Source organism: Ovis aries, chromosome 14 (assembly GCF_016772045.2).
Source record: "Ovis aries strain OAR_USU_Benz2616 breed Rambouillet chromosome 14, ARS-UI_Ramb_v3.0, whole genome shotgun sequence".
Classification (NCBI taxonomy): domain Eukaryota; kingdom Metazoa; phylum Chordata; class Mammalia; order Artiodactyla; family Bovidae; genus Ovis; species Ovis aries.
In genome coordinates this window covers 34,705,456-34,725,451 of record NC_056067.1, presented here as the reverse complement: position 1 = coordinate 34,725,451, position 19,996 = coordinate 34,705,456, and the positions used below count along the sequence as shown (strand labels likewise).

General features: G+C 40.6%; 1 protein-coding gene across 18 annotated transcripts in view; it reads right to left on the bottom strand.

Annotated features, from left to right (window-relative positions):
• Positions 1 to 19,906, bottom strand: part of CTCF (CCCTC-binding factor) — a 42,178-nt gene extending 22,272 nt beyond the window's left edge. For 3 of the 18 annotated variants that reach the window (XM_042231800.2, XM_042231803.2, XM_042231805.2), the window contains exons 1-5: positions 19,708 to 19,906; positions 15,498 to 15,612; positions 14,132 to 14,244; positions 4,469 to 4,513; positions 2,155 to 2,204 (exon numbers count right to left, since the gene is read on the bottom strand). In XM_042231800.2, coding sequence (XP_042087734.1) covers positions 2,155 to 2,157 — 3 coding nt within the window. In that variant the 5' untranslated portion in view covers positions 2,158 to 2,204; positions 4,469 to 4,513; positions 14,132 to 14,244; positions 15,498 to 15,612; positions 19,708 to 19,906. Of the gene's footprint in view, positions 1 to 2,154; positions 2,205 to 4,468; positions 4,514 to 14,131; positions 14,245 to 15,497; positions 15,613 to 16,749 lie in introns of all 18 variants that reach the window. The other 15 variants (XM_027978088.3, XM_060398387.1, XM_060398391.1 and 12 more) reach the window with 11 other exon arrangements.
• Positions 19,907 to 19,996: the final 90 nt, after the last annotated feature.

Genomic DNA, 19,996 nt, shown 5'->3' with positions numbered 1-19,996 from the left:
CCCATTCACCACTTGGAAGTCTCAGGGCATGCCTTCCAGGAATGGATCCTCTACTTCCACTGGGGGTGGGGAGGTGGGGGGGAAGGGAAGAAGTCTACCAGTCAGTAACTAACCTAACAGGCCGGCCGGGGGTCTCTCTCCCCACTCCCTGGAGACTGTGCTATCCCAGCTGTTTCACCCCATTAGTGGTCTGGATCCATCCTTTCCCTCCTCCCACTGGCTCAGCTGTGCCTCTCGCTTTCCACTCAGTTTCTGTTGAGTCTGCCATATTCTTGGCCTCTCTGCTTACTTGAGTCAGGTGTGCTTTCTAGGTTCTATCAAATCTTTTAGTGGACCAATGTCATTAAGAACAGGTTTACATTAACCTCTGGATGAAACTCTTTTACATTATCAAAGTATATTAGCTTATTTATAGAAGTCTGAAAAATGAAGCACAAATAGGACTTTTTAAAAATTGTTCACAATTTCTACACCTAATCACCTAGTACTTTGATGCTATTTTTTTCCCTCTCTTAGAGATGTATTTTCAAATATAGATGAGACTATATACATAAAATTTACATGTATTTGTATAATGCTTTGTGGTGTTTTAAATACCTTACTAAATAACTTATTAAAAAGGACTCCACTCCCAACTCAGCCCTCTCTCTGATTCCTCCTTCATCAGTCTCTCTTCTCTCTTGGCTCCTGCTTTCCTAGGTCTCTCCCTTGTTTCTGAGAGCTCTTCCCTCAGCCGCTCTGAGCAACATCGACTCTGTTCCTTTCTCTGTAGCCATTCAGTTCATGTTGTCTCAACCCAGAGGTCTTCTAAATCCACATGTGCAATTCCTCAGTTTCAACGCCTAAATGATCTCTCTTCTGTGGTTGTCTGGCTATCACCTTCAACTCAGTGGCACTGGATAAGGAATAAAGAAACCTGGGGAATTCCCTGGCGGTCCAGGGGTTAGGACTCAGTGCTCTCACTGCTATGGCCCAGGTTCAATCCCTGGTTGGGGAACTAAGATCCTGCAAGCTGCGTGGCGCAGCTAAAATAAAAGAAAGAAACCCAGACTCTAAACCCTCATCATCCCTAACCAACCAAATGAGCTTGGCAAAATGGGTTAGTCCTCTGGGTTGCAGTAGCATACAAAAAAATGGAACAGATCCTATACCCTCAACCATCTTACTGAAAAACTGAAGGTTGGGAGTATATTAAAAAAAAAAAAAATCATTTGATCAGATCAACTTATGGGTAGAAGATGGGACATGATGGGGTTCCCTTAGACTGAGGCAGGGTGAACCTGCATATGAGGGTGAGGAACCTGCAAGAGAGGAAAACTGGTATCTGAGTACCTCTTGCTCAACACTACTCTCTCACTGTGAAAAAAAAAAACACACGCTGACTGGTTGAGTGGGAGGGTTCGCAGGCCCAGACTCTCCACAAAGTATCCAGAAGTCTGCCTATGCTCCTAAACCACCAACCTGACCTATATCCTAAAGGAATCTGCTGGATCAGCTCTTCCCCTCTTGCCTGTCAGTGCTGGATCAGCTCTCTATTGCTCAAATCTTTTTCTCCTAAAATTCCCCTTAACCCCACTTGGCAATTTAGCATCTGCTGTCTCTGTATTCCCCCTTGATCAACCCCACAGTAGCTGTCTCTATTCCTTTACATCTCTTCCACGCTTCAGTTCACCAGTTTGGTTTCTGTTCCCCAATACTCAATTGAACTGCTCTGAAGCCAGTAATGGCCCTTAACTGGTAAACCCAAAGGAGACTTTTCTGTCCTTATCTGACTTGACCTCTTTGTGGAATTCAGCATTCTACTCTAGGCTTTAACCCAAATTATGCCAGACCACCATAAAGCTGGGTATACTTGGGTCACTTGGTCTTATTCCTTATAGAACTGCTCTCACCAAGTTTTATTTTGACATTATGCCCTTGACTTACACTAAAGTATACATGGAAGAAATTTCGAGTTACCTGCTTGGAAAAGCTTTGTTTCAAGTAAGGAAACAAAGCTTTTTTTTTTTTCTTACATTCTGAGACCTATGTAACAGGATCATGTTACCATTATTTTAGCTGGCCACACCTTTATGAATCTTTTCCCTCTCAAACTATGTAATAACTTTTCATTCTAATTTGTATTTTCTGGGGTTTTGAATTTGTATCATTTACCATTTATATTTTCTATACATTTCTTCAACTTCTTTGTGGAACAAGATGAGCTATAAATAAACAAAATGATATATACCTATTATTTAATAAATAGGAAATTCAGAAAAACATATAGAAATACAAACTTACAACATTCTTAACACAACCTCAATTCAAAATTTGCAGACCTTTTTGAAGATCACAAAACTCTTCTAGGAGACATAAAAGACCTCACTCAATAGGCACACTGCTATCCTATATCCATTATCAGAAAGGCCAAACATCATAAAGATGTTAATTACTTCTAGTTCATATAATTTTCAAAATCTGACTGAAAAATAAACAAGATATTGAGGATAGTGACAAAATTTTTGAAAAATGAAGGCCACCCTTTATTTCCAAATATTAGCACAGTATAAAGCCACAATAAGTAATACAGTGTAGTACTGCCACTATCACAGCCAGCCAAGATAAATAGAATAGAGGATCCAGAAACAATTCATAGCATATATAAAATTGTCAGTTTAAAATTACTTGGGGAGGACTTCCCTGGTGGCCCAGGGGTTAAGAATCAGAACTCCCAAGGCAGGGGCCCAGGTTCCATCCCTGGTCAGGAAACTAGATCCCATGTGCCACACTGACAGTTTTGCCACAACAAAGATCTGAGTACCACAACTACAACCTAACAGAGCCAAATAAATATTTAAAAAATTAAATCAGGAAGGAAAGAGGATTATTTTGATAAAAGGTGCCAGAAAAACTATAAGTGAGTGGAGTACTTAAGTTACAGTAAGTTACACCTTTGATCCATCTGGAATATATTCTATTTTAAGAGATAAGGAGACATTCACAAAAACAAAAAAGAAATGGTAATTTGATGGTGGTCCAGTGGTTAGGACTCCATGCTCTCACTGCCAAGGTCTCAGGTTTGATCCCTGGCTGGGGATCTGAGATCCCACAAGCCGAATCTGAAAACCAAACTTGAAAAAGATATAGGTAAATGGCCTTCTGATCTCAGAATGAGGAAGGCTTTATGTTTAAGATTCCTAAATAACAGGAGAGCATAGAGGAAACTGTTGAAATTTTGACCACTTTGAAGCTTAAAAAACACCCCCAAAACTGTAAAAACAAAAACATGTTGAATAAAATGGCCAAAAAGAACATATCTGCAGCATATATGACAAAAGATTAATAATAATATCCTTATTATATTAGTAGTTATAAATTTTATAAGAAAAAGACAAATACCAAAAAAGAAGGCTGGGAAAAGGACACAAGTAGATCACTCAAAGAAATACAAATGGTAGATGAATAAAAAAACCCAAAGAAACAACTAAGTCTAAACATTAAGAAGAATACAAATTAAAACAATGTGACAGCACTGTCCCTCTATTAAACCTTAAGACTATTTTAAAGGATAACTCAACCCAGTGGAAACAGCAAGGTAACTCCCAGACACAGCAAACAATCTAGTGGCTGCCAGAGAGGAGGCAAGCTGGGGGTGGGTGACAGCGGTGAACAAGACGAAGAGGCACAAACTACCAGTTATAAAATAAATGTTACAAAGAATAAAAAATATTAACTTTGTATGGTGTGCAATCTAAAAAAATATCAAATCACTATGTTGCACACCTGAAACTAACGTCATATTCTAAGTAAACCACCAAAAAAAAAAATCAGCCAGGTAACTAGTGATATGAGTCAAGAATTTTTAATATTCAAATTGTGATCCAATAATTTAGCTTCAGATTTTATCATCAGAAATAATCAGAGATTATAAGGACATTGTTAATCAGAGTGAGTAATTATAAACAACCTAAAATTACAACCATAGGGGAAAGTTTAATTTGGTAAATGATGACACATCCATAAAACAGTTATCACATAGATATTAAAAATCATGTTTTAATATAATCCTCATATGAGGAAAATGCTTGTTCCATACTAAAAAGGGGGGGGGGGGGCGGGGAGAAAAATAGAATGGAATAGTCATTAAGAGCTAGGCTTTCCTGCCAGAGACCTGAATCCCATTTCTAGTTCTTCCACCTACTAGGAGTGTGACCTGGAGTGAACATGCTACCCTTCCGTGCCTTATTTCCCTTCCTACAAAACAAAGAGAATAATGGTATCCACTTCACTGGCTGTTGTAAAGATTAAATAAAACAACGTGGGCAAAACCTGGCTACTGTGCTCTTCTATATCTTTACAGGTCACCCCAGAAGGCAAACAAACACATTAGCTGAATGCATGACCTTTCAGTTTCTTAGAATTCTAATCACAAACCTTAGATAAATTTTCCCCACAAAAATTACTTCTCTGATAAACTACCAATTACCTTTAGAATCAAGGTAGTTGACAGAAATCTGGTGACTGATCAAATCTAGGAATGAAAGAGAAAGAGTCAAAAGAGCAGAACAGCCTCCCAGGGTGGTCTCTTACTAGTCTGTCTAGCATATTGCTGCCAGACTAAATCTTCCTGAAAAATACACGCACAGAAACTCATGAGAACTGAGGGTTACTGAATCAACTCCAATCTCTTTGGCTTCGCTCCCAGAGCTCTGTAAGATCTGTTACCATCCTTTCAAACCATCCAACCTCACCTTTGGTGCATCTTCCACACAACTGCCTACTGTCCTCTCTCCCCCAGGTCTAGTCATCCTCTATTCAAAGATTTCTCAACCGTGACTAGTGCAGACTGACTCTAATTTATTTTGCTTTTGTTATTTTGTTTATTTATTTGAATATACTGTTCTGTGTACCTGTCTTTCCCCTAATAGATTATTAGCTTGTCAAGGGCAGGAACTACGCCTTTCACTTCTGAATACTCTACAGCAATGAACACAAAACAGTGTTAGGTAAGCAGCAGACATTCAATACTAGTGTCACTGTCATCTGAAACATGTATAAATGGCTCCTGCACACGACAAAAGCAGGAAGAGAACATAAAAAACAAAACACTGTTTATGTGCTAAGTGGAAGCTTAACTATATGAATTTATATCCTTCATTGCTATGTTTATGTCATTTCTCAAAAAGAAAAAAGCAAGCCCTGACAATACAAGTATAGGTTTAGATTTTAAAAATACTGCCACAAAAATAAAAGCTAACGGTGAATACACTAATTTTTGAAGATGTTAAGGCTTAGTAATTTAGCACCTGATAATGTGACTTTATAGCAAATGTGTCAGGTTATTTCTCAAAGGGAAACTACCAAAATAATCTTTCATACTCACACCACTGCAAAGTCATTTGGGTAGACTGGTTATTATAACATATACATGTACTAAGAATAAGACATGTGCACTGAGAATAAGACAGTAGAGAAGGATAATTTCCAGAAGTCTACTTTACAAATAAAATTACCAAAACTTTTGTTTAATACACTATTGTTTTCCACAAGGGACAACTGACTGCTAAAAACCCCAATTTATTTCTTGGAGCAGATCAGAAGACCATCTACACTCTTGGCAGGAACAGCAGCCCCAACTCCCCACTGAACTTCCACAAGCCACAGCAATTTTGAAACAATCTAACATGGAGGTCACCTAACAACTTGCCTTCAGAGTGCTCAAAAGAAAACATCAACATCATTAGAAGACAGAGAAGAAAAGAGACACTTTGTAGCTTTCTCTTTTCTAGATTTCTAAATCATAAGAACGTTTTCATACCAGGAGAATGAAAAACCTAGTCCAGTATCTGCACTATGGGGCATGGGTGTACCTGCTCAGTTACTCTTTGCGACCCCTTGGACTGTAGCCATTCTGACTGCAGAGGATACTAAGTGCCATTATGACAAGCGGAAAAAATGAATTACAAATAAGTAACCAGACTCTCCTGAGAGTGAAAGGAAAAGCTGACACTGGATGCATAACACTAGCCAAAAATAATTTACCCCTTTGGAACAAAAGTTAAAGTTGAAAAATTAAAACAGGAGAGTAAAATAACTATTCTACTGTTCCTAGAAATATATACATCATCATTTTGTCTGACAGCTGAAGATAAAGTGAAGTATCATGCCCATAAATACTGAGTAATACTGAGTACCGGGAAAGCTGCAGACTACAGGAAAGAATGGGAAGGAGCTAGGTGGAAAGGATGACTCAATCTGAGAAACAGAAAAATATCAGTAACCATTTATTTCAGGACGGTCAGAAGCAGCCTTTATCTGAAGTAGCACTCACCTACTCAGTCACATATATACCTTTCTCTTCCCTGTTATGTGCTGTTAACTTTAAAAAGAACAGTTGGGGCATTTAGGGGAGGAGAGAGAGGAAATTAAAAGGGAAACAAAATTGTATCTCTTAAGTAATAAAGGTTAAGAGCACCCCAGTTTTTAACAATCCTTCTTCCCATTTGTTAATATTAAAAGATATAGTCAAAACAACTATTCTAATAGCTACTCGAAAAAAAAAAAAACTGAGAGCTTCAAATGTAGGAAATACATACGTAATAAAATATTTGTAATGGCAACAGCAAAACAATTATAGGAGGTGAAAGAGTTCTTTTGCTACAAAGAACAATAAGTGCTAAACCAATAATAATTGTTTTATCAAAAGGCACTGATGCTGGGTACACAGAAGTGAACTTCTCTTTTAATTACTTAAAAATAAAAAAAAAAGTCCTAAGTGCATAGCTCTTTTCTCAGAGAGCTCCTCATCTGACAGGGAGACAAAGAGAACAAATAGCTATACAGTGTGTGCTATAATAGAGGTTAACACATATTTTCCACCTCATGGCAAAAAGGATGGTTAAGCTGGTGAACGTGGGCTTTAAGGAGAAATTGCTAAAGCTAGATCTTAAAGGATGAGATGGACCTTGCCAGACAAACTATAGTAGAGAGGAACATTCTAGGAAAGGAAAATAGTATTGGAGAAAATTTAAGCCCCTCATTAAGAGTAGTCTGTCTGCTTCACTCATTGGACATTTATACGCGAAACAGAACACAAGGCTTTTCTGGCTGTCAGCATCCTGGTGCCACACGGGAGGCAGCCTCCCAGGCAGGAGCTGTCCCTCGCTGCCTTCCACAGCCTGAGTACTTTGCTGGCACACAGCAACCCAATGCCTCACTTCTCTTTGTCCTCTCATTTCTCTCCTCTCTCAAGGGTGACTATGTCAGGGGCCCCAAAGACTCTCCTTGCCCTGCTCCAGGCCCATATTCCTAAAAGCAGCTCAGAATTAAGACTGTTTACAGTGGTCCTACAGTGTTTCATCACTGAAAATATAAGAAAGGCTGGGGATGTACAGCAAGTCTATCACTTTGAACAAATAATTGTTATAAAAAGGAATAAATTATACACAGTGTAAAATATACAAAACATCTAATAAGTACACCTATGGATTTGGGGGCCGTTCTACCTGAACAGTGGTTCCCAAAAACTTGGTTGGCATTAAAATCACCTGATGAGATTTAAAATGCACAGATCCCAGAGACTTTCAGTAGGTCTCGGGAGACAGAGACCTTATTTCAAAAGGCCCCCAGGTGATTCTGACATAGCATATTTGCTTTCACTTTAAAGCGTCTGACCTACAATACAATCGCTATTTACCCTAAATGCAGGTTGACATAAATCAAAACTATTCAAATACCCATATTTTTCTACTATTAGAATTTCTGGTTCATTCTTTAGAATAACTTCGTTTGTTGCATGACTCGAGAAGAACGTTCTAAAATTTCACCTCTATCGTGGGTAGCAACAATATAAAACAATCACTCTGGGTGGTATGGAAAAACTCAACATATGACAAAAGGAAAAAAAGGGGTGGGGAAAGAGAGACATGGACATACATAGCAGAGTGAACTCATGGTTTTGTAGGGTGTCTTGGTGACCATATGGCCAATGCTCTAGGATCTCTATAACCCAAAACTCACTCATGAAGGCTGCTCAGTAGAAATTAAGACCACTTTTATCTGGTAAATGGTGTCTCCTATAAGGTCAAGATTAAATAAGAAGTCAACAGCTTAAACTCAGCAATGTCTGTACCAAAGGTATAGTAATAGTAGTATTAATAAATGGTAATATGCCATCTTTGAACAAAGATCAAGAAAGTTACACGAAAAAATAAGATATTCTTAGTGACTAAACAGTATAACACAAAATATGAATAATAAAGGGCTACTCAACAGAATAAAAGAAATCTAAAAAACAGAAAAAGGATATATACATATATACCTATAGAAACAGAGAAGTTTAAACAATAAAAGAAACAAAATACTACTTTGAACTACTGTTAGGTTATAAAAAGAAGTAATCTGCTAACTTGGTTACTCCTGAGAAATATGCAAACAGAGGAAAACAAGAAATAGAAGAAGGATCAAAGGCCTTGTCTACCAAGAAGCCAAAAAGAAAAAGAAATGTACTAAAAGATAAAATTTACTTGCAACAGAATACAAAGTCACTATTACTTTAGTTTCAAAATATACCTGTAACAAAAAAAAATTTAAACAAGTAGAAAACTGTAAGATAAAACAGAAATGCTAAAAACAATTAGTGTGTCCTCTATTACTACAGCTCTGTATCATAATCTGTGAATGTATATAGTACCTTGCATACTTTACAATATGTGACAGAGTTTTTCTTATACTAGAGTTTATCTAAAAAGCAGTGGGCTGAAATAATTCCGAACTTTCAGTGGTCCAATTGAGCTATACTAAAATAAAGATGCTGAACTTCCCTGGTGGTCCAGGGGTTGGGACTCCAAGCTCCACTATAGAAGGTGCAGGTTTGATTCCTGGTCAGGGAACTAGGGCAGGGGGCTTCCCTGGTGGCTCAGATGGTAAACAATCTGCCTGCAATGTGGGAGGCCCAGGTTTGACACCTGGATGGGGATGATCCCCTAGAAAAGGACATGGCAACCCACTCCAGTATTCTTGCCTGCAGAACCCCATGGACAGAGGAGCCTGGTGGGCTATACAGTCCATGGGGTCGTGAAGAGTCGGGACACGACTGAGCCACTAACGCTTTCACTTTCAGGGAACGAGGATCCTGCATGCTGCACAGTCCAGCCAAAAAGCAAAACAGACAGACAAAAATCTGTCTCCAAGGACAGTCTGTTCTTATCACAGGGAATAAACTGAAGGATTCTGAAAAAGTCCTGGATTATAAAGAAAGAGATGAATGAGCTCAAAATACTAACACCCCTGGTATTAGATACCAAACTTTAATATCAGCAACACCAGAGCCTAGTGATACACCGTGCACATTGAACAAACGTTAAGGTTCAGGGCAATATTTTTTAAAATTCTGACAAATATACACTGAAAACTTAAGGTATGCCAGTGCACAGGTGTACGACACTAGAGAGCAGTAAGGTAGTCTCTTAAAATTTATTTTTCTAGTGACATACACTGATGTGTTTCTCTTAAAAAGAGATCTAAAAAACCAAATGTACATACATCAAGTACATCAGTTAGAGAACCAAATGCAGCAGGATATTCCATGAAACCCAGAGACTATTCAGAGTCAGTCTGAAAAATAAAAAAAAGGCAGATGTACTTGTCCTACATTCATGACCTTGGGTAAATCACTTTCCCGATTAGGGTTGTTATCTGTATTATGAGCGAACTGTATGAAAGTCAAAGTCTCTCAGCGTGTCCAACTCTTTGCAACCCCACGGACTATACAGTCCATGGAATTCTCCAGGCCAGAACACCAGAGTGGGCAGCCTCTCCCTTCTCCAGGGGATCTTTCCAACCCAGGGATTGAACCCAGGTCTCCCACATTGCAGGCGGATTCTTTCCTGGCTGAGCCACAAGGGAAGCCCAAGAATACTCAAGTGGGTAGCCTATCCTTTGTCCAGCGAAATCTTCCTGACCTAGGAATGGAACCGGGGTCTCCTGTATTGCAGGAAGATTCTTTACCAACTGAGCTATAAAGAAAGCCCTGAGAACTGTATAGTGACTTAAAATCTCACCTGGCTTTAAATGCTAGACTTCTAGGTTATCAATTAGATTCATTCTTAAAGCTAAGAAGGGAACAAACATCACCATGTCTCAGCTTAAAAAAAAAAAAGTCAGAAAATTTTAACAACTACATATAGCGAAGCTGTACAACAGTCGGTTCTCTAGCTTTGCAGTCCCCTTTTCTATAACCGAGCAATCAGGCAGAAGTCTCTGAAACCTCTTTAGATGGAAATGGCTAATAATTAATAATAAACGTACACCATTCTGAGTGGCTTTTACATCTGAAGTCCAGGAAATTAAAAGAGGAATCCCTGTATCAGGCAAAAAAGTGATATACAAGATTCAGTCTACTAGACTGGCTCTTCTCTCACCTCCATTAGGGTAAAGTTTTAAACTAGAAAGGCTGCTCGAAGTCAGGGCATAGTCCCCCTTCTCCCTCTCCACTGGACACAAAGCATCAAGATACCTATCTGCTCTTTTCTTCAAAGGCCCTCCCTAAACTAGGACATTTCAGGACTCTCTCCTTCTTCCCTGTTGGGGAAGCTGATATATCATTATTACTCTATCAAAGAATGAAACTAAACATTACTCGAATGATACAAAAGTGCCCCACTCCTGCCTGCACTTCTGCAACTGTTACAGCAAGGCTCTGGAGCCTACCTTTACTAGGCAAAAACTGCTTTTTATTACTTCATTATATTTGTCAGAAAGCTTCAGTACTACTTCCTATTCTTTTTTCCCTTTAAAAATTATGCAATACAGATAAAAGAAAATTCTGTTAAGAATATATAAACTTACACATTTTACATAAACATGCTGGTTTACATTCATAGTCTCCTCCCCATTTATACACATATCTACTTACATGAGATCACACTGTGCGTTGCTGTTGCACTGTGCACACTATTTGATAATATGCTTTATGTAGTGTGTCTCAAATCCCTCTCCATTTCAATATATTTCTATACATAATAAAATGGTTGCGTGGCATTCTATTATAGTTGTCCCTGGGTATCCACAGGGGATTGGTTCCAGCATACCACCCCCACCCCAGTCTCTGGCCAGATACCCAGGTCTGTGGATGCTCAAGTCCCTTATATAAAATGGCACTAGATAGCAGTCATGCTTTATTGCAACTAGTTGAATCTGCAGATACAGAGGAGGTGTATCATAATTTAATTAATTTCCCTATTACTGAATGTTGCTACTCCCAAACTTTGGCTAATTCTGAGGGAGGAAAAAAACCTATTTACATTATAAAATAACTATGTGATAAAACTATAGAAAACCAAACCTAACCACCCTCACACTACCAGTTTATTTTGCAGTTTGTTTTGACCAGTGTTTTGATGACTATCCATTTAGTCTTTTACCCTGGGCATTCTTTCATCCAAACAATTACTTATTGAGCTCTTGCTATGTACCAGGTTATATTTTTTATATATATATATATATATATATGTATATACAGTAATAACAGTAATATATATATGTGTGTATATACATATATATAATCTATATTCTACAGGTTATTACTGTCTGGGTTTTTCTTTACTTTTCCTCCATACAAAAATTTATTTTTTGTACTGTAATTTTTTTCTCCCAGTTTTATTTAGACATAATTGATATATCTGTTGTTTGTTGTTGTTTAGTTGCTAAGTCGTGTCTGACTCTTTAGCAACCCTATGGACTATAGCCCACCAGGATCCTCTGTTCATGGGGCTTCCCAGGCAAGAATACTGGAGTGAGTTGCCATTTCCTTCTTGTATAGCACTGTGTAAGTTTGAGGCATAAAGCATAAGATTTGACTTACATATAATATTTCATGATATATGGATTTCCCGTTTAGCAAACATTCATACTCAGGTTTCATATGTAACATACAGCAGTGTTAACTATATTTATCACACTGCATTACATCCCTGCCTACTCTTCCCCTCACCATGTACTACATTAAGACAAAAAAACAAAACTCAAAACACCTCAAACTTCTCGTAAGCACTTTGCTAGTTAATAATCTTTCCAATCAGCTTTTTTCAGCGGTTGTCAAACATCACTCCTAACATGGAATTTGATCCTGTTTATTTACCCATTTGTCTACTGCTCTATTTATTTTCTAATTAATTTTTTGATAAGTCCCACTTAAGTGGTTTAGTTCAGTTCAGTCATTCAGTTGTGTCCGACCCTTTGCAACCCCATGAAACACAGCAGGCCAGGCCTCCATGTCCATCACCAACTACCGGAGTTTACCCAAACTCATGTCCATCGAGTCAGTGATGCCATCCAACCATCTCATCCTCTGTCGTCCCCTTCTCCTCCCAGCATCAGGGTCTTTTCAAATGAGTCAGCTCTTCGCATCAGGTGGCCAAAGTATTGGGGTTTCAGCTTCAACATCAGTCCTTCCAATGAACACCCAGGACTGATCTCCTTTAGGATGGACTGGTTGGATCTCCTTGCAGTCCAAGGGACTCAAGAGTCTTCTCTTATCTGGTAGTCATCAGTAGTCAATTTAACGTAAAATATATACAATGACCAACTACCGCTAAAGTCTAAATATCCCTGCTTTACCTCTGTGTAGCACATTATATTACAAATATATAGCTAACTCTCAATGAATGGGGGTTTCAGCATGCTGACCCTCCACACAGTTTAAAATTCAATATAATCTATAGTTACCCCTCCATATATACCATTCCCTCATCAGTGGATTCAGCCAACTGTGGGTTGTAGTTATTTACTATGGGAAAAAAATTCACATAAGTGGACTTAGCAGTTCAAGTTCACATTGTTCAAGGGTCAACTGTATATATTTCCCCCTTCATTTAACTGTCAGAAGCCTCTAATAAAGTAGATAAGTCATTTTACAAATAGGGAAAGGAAAGGACAAAGAATTCACCCTTAATGAACTTGCCCAAGGCCATACAGCTACTAAGCTGCATGCTGGTTAAGCCTCGGTACCCTAGTAAGATTAAAATCTAATTTTATGCTTCTTTTGTATTTCCTGATACACTTAGATCAAGGTCTCTCCTGCAGAAAGCCTATCCTAACATCTTTCACTAACTTCTGTAACTGGCCATCCCTCCCTGCATGCTGAACACACTTTTATCACAGCACCAACAACACATTTATAGATCTCTTGCCCCATATTCTACTTAAGCCCCTCAAGAAAAGGATTTTTTTCTTACTCTTCTTGAAATCCCCATTACCTAATGCATGCCTGGCACAAAGTAGAAAGGTGTAAGTGTTCAAAGAATGGAATAAGCACATTACAAGTGTTCAATAAATAAACACTACAGATATTTAGACACATCTAAATATCCAGGTTGATCCAATTTATATCATTGCAGAGAAAAGTCACACTTCAGTATATGTAGAACCATTAAAGTTCAAATATAAAATCTATATTCAAAGAGCAGGCATCATCAATAGAGAAAATGTAATTTTTAAGTGCCATTTACATTAAGAACAATACCAGTAACAATACTTAGAGACTGTAAAACACACAAGACAGTTAAGAATAGATGCTTTTGAATAATTAGAAGTCATAATGTCCATAGCTTAGAATTTAGCCATTTTTATTATGACTCTAAGTAACCTGAATGGAGAAGGGCCAAAAATCAGTAAAAATGACTATGTTGGAGTTAATATATTTTCAAAATTGTTTTATAAAATTTATGGTTTCAGACCTGATTTTGCTCATTGCTGCTTTTCTTTTAAATCATAATTCTTTTATCATCAGAATGGTCTTCATGACCTGGTCCAGCCATCTGGAACTGTCGACCAGTATGCACAGAATTGTTGGGCATGCTGGGCACATATAGGAATGTGCATACAAATAAACAAGCTCCATTTAATACAGTTTAACTTCTATATTCTACAGTAGATGCTACAGGGGACAAAGTAAGGAGCTGGATGGTAAAGCTGTTACATAGCTCAGAAGTACTGCTTCTCAAATGTTTTCACTACACACAGGATTTCCCACTCCAGGCACTCATGCCCCATTTTGTTGAAGATCTATGTTATCTTAGATAGTCAGAGTTCACATTCTTCTCTTAAAATATAAATTTGTTTTAATGTAAAAGTATTTATAATTACTTACCAGTTAAATTACTTAACTCACCGCCCCCTCAGTGAGCACAACTGAAGCTCCAAGAAGATGAGTCATGTTTATCTTGTGGCTTCAAGTACCCCGGAATCATACCACTTTGTACCCTAAGGGTATTCATATCCCAGTTTGAGAACCAGGGATCTAAATAATTAAACTAGCTATAATACTTAAAAGTGATCAAAATATTCTTATAATCCCATTCCCCAAACTCTTAAGGCTAGTTTTCTCAGTAGCTCTTCAAATCAGTATTCTCATTTCAAGCATCAATGAGCATTAGTATGCACTACCTGTCAACACTAAAGAACCTGCAGGGCACAGGTTATTTCTGGAGCAACAGAACACTAGCACATAGAGCTTGTCCCTCCCATCTACAAGGTACCAAGCTGCCCATACAGAAAACAGTGATTAGAAGAATAGCTTTCACTCCTGTTTCCTTCCTCCTCTCTATCTGCTCCAGGCATAGCTTGTAAGAAAAATCTTAGTAGTCACTTAGATGATTCATTCATATAAGCTAATCTAATCTCAGCATTTGTAATTCTCACCTCTATACCCTTTTCACCATTACACAAGTGCAATTAAACTATTTTCACATTTTCTAGGGTAAGAAAGATCTTCTTCCCAGTAGCCTGAGAAGAGATTTTTCACACCCGGAACCCTTCTTTGTTGTTAATGAGATCCCAAGTCTAGTAGACACTGACATTTATGAGAAGCCTGTTTCAAGTATCCTGTACTGTTCATTATATTTCACAGCAGAAATTGTAAATTATAAGTGACCCTTGCAAATGTTTCCCAAAAAAATTATTTATAAGGACTGTAACACTATGATATAAACATGGGTCATTAGCTAGGTTAACTCAAATTTAGTGAGACAATTTTTACCTAGGATATCAGCTTCTCCAAGCACAGGATTCCATCTGTTCCTCACCAAAATTACAAATTGCCACAAGCCATGGACTTTTGAGATCATTTGCCAAGAGTCAAAATCTACAGTTCAAGGATTTCTACAGAATAGCAGCCACCATAACCTGGGGTCTTCCTACGTACATACTCAGAATGGTACTTAATGCTTTATACACATTCGCATAACTCCGATAATAACCTCATTGACTGGTGTTATTCTCACAAATAAGAACTGTAGGAGTAGAAAGGTTAAGTAATCTACCCAGTGTCAGCCAGCTAGTGTATGGCAGTGCAAAGAGAATTTCAAATGGAGTATTTCTTGAATATAAAGCTTATATGCTCTCAATTATCCACTGTCCTGTATCTCCTATACTCAAGAATGATCCAGCAAATCCTCCAACCCCAGAAAGGTTTATTACTCCTATTTGTAAGACCAAGAAGTGGAAATAGCATTTACCTCTCCGTGGCTGCAGTCAGTTTGAGCAGGGAAAATGGAACTCAGCTCTCAAGCCTCTGGTCAGCAATCTGTCTCCTACTGCATCTTGCTCTCTGGACCCAGGGCTGTAATCATTCTGAAACAGGAGCACACATCATTTTATGGACACCAAATACACACAAAGGCAGACACAGTATGAAAAGCAAGATGAAAGCAAGAGGAAGACAGATAAAATTGGGAAAAAACAGTATACTTGCTAAAATGTCACATTACTATTACTATTTAAGTAGTGGTTTTACTGATTAAGTTAGTTTAAACCTTAAGACTATATTTTTCAGTGTAATAAGATAACTATGGAGGGAGCTGTCACTGACCTTTGACAGTCCTAAAAGCACAGCAATGAAATACCTTTTCTTAGACAAATAACAAAACACTTTTTTAAATAAATGGACTGTCAAGCTTCAGGCAATGGTAGAGTCATACTTAACTCCACGGCAGGGGTGGGGATGGACATTACTCTTAAATGAAAGAGCTAAACTTAACCATTTCCAAAGAATCTGGCATATGAGGTACAATTAAGAGGAATTCATCTCATGAAACTAATATGATACTTTATCAGATGAAGCTAAAGAAAAGTCTTCACTGCTGAAAAGGCAATTTATAACAACATAAGTAAATAATTAGTGTATTTAAATCCAAGAAACTTTTATATTGGATTCATATATTGTCACTAAGGTGCCTCAAAAGGAATGAAATTTTATGCCCCTAAAAACTGGAAGGGTGACTAAAAATAAGATCAACTGAGGGAAAAAAACCATTATTCTTGGGGTATATATTAGCAGTCTACATTCAATAGCCACATCTTTGCATTCAAATACTAAACACTGAGAAAATGCAAAGGTACAGCCAGGGAAGAGCTGAACACAGCAACTAGAGAAAGTTTGGGGATGTTTAAAAAAATAAGTACGGTGTGCCAAATTCACACATTTGTGAACCATGTACCTCAAAGTTATGTATTGTTATTACTATTCTTTCTAAACCTGTATGTTCTTTCTCAATGCATTAAATCATGATAAACCTTACTTGTTTGAAGGGGGACCTAATTTTTTGCAAAAGTGTTTCTAGTCATCTGAAACCAAGATCGATAAATAAGTTAGACAGATGGTCAACTAGGTATCTGGTTTTAAAAAATGACATTGAGCCTATAAAGTGTGGATTTGATGCCAGTAGCATCCCTGAAGAAGGCAATGACACCCCACTCCAGTACGCTTGCCTGGAAAATCCCATGTGTGGAGGAGCCTGGTAGGCTGCAGTCCATGGGGTCACTAAGAGTCGGATATGACTGAGCGACTTGACTTTCACTTTTCACTTTCACGCATTGGAGAAGGAAATGGCAACCCACTCCAGTGTTCTTGCCTGGAGAATCCCAGGGACAGGGGAGCCTGGTGGGCTGCGGTCTATGGGATCGCACAGAGTCGGACACGACTGAAGCGACTTAGCAGCAGCAGCATCCTTGAAGCAAAAAACCAGTCTCCAGAGATACATTCTGCCAGCAGGCACCACTCTGCAAAGCTCTGCCACCGGATTCCTCAAAACCCTAGTCAGCCACAGGTGGCTTCTGCCACTTGTAAGGAACTCCCCAAGCCATTCAGAGAAGTCCCTGGTGGGTGCCCTCATTTCTGTATGTTCTTTAAAGCAAAATCCTAAAGCTCTTAGGAGTTTAACACATATTAAGGATAACTTTTACAGCTACTCTTAAATAAGCAGTATTTTCCTATGCAGGTAAACATTCCTATTGTAATCTTTCCCATACTAGCAATATGTTTCTTTGGGTAATCTTAGGTCCTCAATTTATTCTCTCTGTAGACTTCATTTTCCAATAAAAACAAAGGAGACTTCCAGCAGTCCAGTGGTTAAGACTCCTCACTCCCATTGCAGGGGACATGGGTTAAAAGATATAACTAAGATCCTTGCATGCCTCATGGCATGGGAAAAAAAAAAAAAGCACAAAAGCAAATAAACAACAAAGTATGAATCTTGGCATACAGGAAATCTCAAAGGATAGCAACCCTGTGGACAAGAGCTATACCTTTAGAAGAAAATAAATGATGTGTAAAACCAAGAAGCTGGTGACTCTATATAGCGCAACTGAAATCAAGAAGCAAAATATGGTCTATGGAGCACAATGCTAACCTGGGAAAACAAGCTTTCCTGCTGACTCAATCACAGACCTGCTGGATTTATCCCGTGTGGAGCTTAAGTAAAACATGCCACCTGCCATCCACAGTTTCAAAAGGAAAGCAAAACCGAAAATTACAAGAATGCCAAAAATTATACAAATGGACTAATGTATTAGGCATTTAAGTGTGGTTCTATTCTCAAGACTGACCCTCCATCAACACTACTGCATATAGTTAGTGCAATCTTATTTTGGAGAGGGAGAAGGAACATTTTATAGGGTTCGAAAAGTAATGTTGAAAAGATTCCCCTATGGAGGCAGTTGCCGCAAAATTCTACAGAGATTACACACAGTAGATCGGTCAATTTCGCTTAGCACCAGGCTGTTTTAATGTTCTTATAAATTTAACACAGCCTCCCTGCTCTCCTTTCCCACTCCCTGCCCGTCAGTTCATCAAGCCTCTCTTTCCTCTCTCCGAAGCAACTGCTGCATGATATTGTATTAAGGTACTAGCTAGCATACTGGGGGAGGGGGGAAACCTGGCAATTCAACACGAAGCTTTTTAATGATGCAAGAAGACTTAAAGACAGAGTTAATTTAACATACATGCCCTGTTTAACTTCTTTTACTGCCTAAGGGGAACCTGGAATTTTAACTTTTCTAGTTGATCTAAACTCAAAGAAAGCAGGAAGACGCTCCATATGCGAATGTTTACTTATTGCTGAACTCGGAGCTACAGGAAGTCAGCTACTAGAGTAGTTACATTAGGCGTAGATATTTATAAACCAACTGCAACTAGTGACCCAGGATTCAATTACAACACCAACCCTCATATTTCAGCATATGGGCAAATTACCAGTGGAGTCAAGAACAAATTCATTCTGCCCTACTGGCGCTTTAGATCGGGTTGCACAATCCCGCGACAGAACTGCCTTCGCCTAGCCCTGAAGCATCAGGTACTAAGTGCAGTAGTAAGTCATCGTCAGGAAGTTTCAAAGCGAGACAGAAACTCAAGAGTTGCCTCAATCAATTCAGCCAACCTATAATCCCGAATTCAGTAATTTGTCACGCCACTTGAGATCAGAATGAAATTAAGTCTTGATCCCTTTGCGGTCTCTTAGTGCATGAAGTCATGCTGCTATCAATGCAACGAGAATCCGACCCTAGCTCGAGAAAAAAACTACTTGTTGGGGAACTTGTGTCCTTTCCGCCCGCCGTGGGGGGCCGCATCGGTCGGATCACGCAAGGAGCCCGGCGCTAGTTTGGGGGCGCAGTGGGGCCCGGCGGGGGCGGCGAGCGCGCGTCCCCCCGCCCGCTCAGGCGGCGTCGAGGCGCGAGCAGCTCAGCCAGCCTTGCAGAGGGAGCTCTCGGCAGCTCTGGGGTCCCTCTACTCGCAGCCGCAGCAGCGCCGCCTGCGCCACTCGGTGGAGACGGAGACCAGCGGCGGCGACGCGCGGACTGGGAGCGACCGCGGAGCAGCCGGGCGGCGGGGGACGCTCGCCAGGCCGCCGGGTAGGTTCCGGAGACCGGGCAGGCTGGAGGATGGGCAGCCAGAGAGGCGTAGGCAAGGACCTGACACCCATACCGCACGGAGATTCGGCTGCGCGCGCGGTGGCTGTGTCTGGACCCTTGAGCGAGGGGGTCGCGGAAAACGGGGCACAGAGATCGCCTCTCGGCTGAGGCCACCCGCCGCGGGAGGGGTGGAGGGCAGAGGGCGGGCCGCGGCCGGGCCAAGAGCCGGCCTCGAGGGCAGAGACAAAGGAAGGAAAATGGAGTCGCCAGCGCGCGGGCCTCTGTAGTTGCCACCGCCGGAGGCCTAGCGCGCCGTAGGAGGGAGGCCTAGCGGGCGGGTCGGGGGGGGAGGGGGGCCCGGCCCGGCCGCGGCGGAGACGGGCAATGGCGGCGGCCGCGCCGCAGCAGGGACGGTAGAGGGAGACAAACACCCCCCGGCGGCGGCGCTGGCGCCGGGCTGCAGCCAGCGCCGACCGGAGCGGCCCCATCGTGACACCTAGAGGCGGCCCGCGAAACCTCCTCCACCCGGGGCCCCCTTACCTCCGCGCCACACCCCCCGCAGCGCTCGCTCCGCCGCCGCTCCACCGCTCCGGCCACCCGGCGTCCCCAGCCAGCTCCGCGCACCCGCACCGGCTTCCGCCGCCGCCGCTGCCGCCAAAGAAGCAGCTCCGCGCACGGTTTAATCGCTCCACAGGCTCGGACACAAAATGGCGGCGGCGCGGTGCAGTGCGCCTGCGTCGGCGCTGCCGGGGCCGCGGGTGCTGATAAGGGAAGGGACGGGTGGGGGGGCCGGCCGGGCGACGAGTGAAGGGCGGGGGAGGAAAGGTGA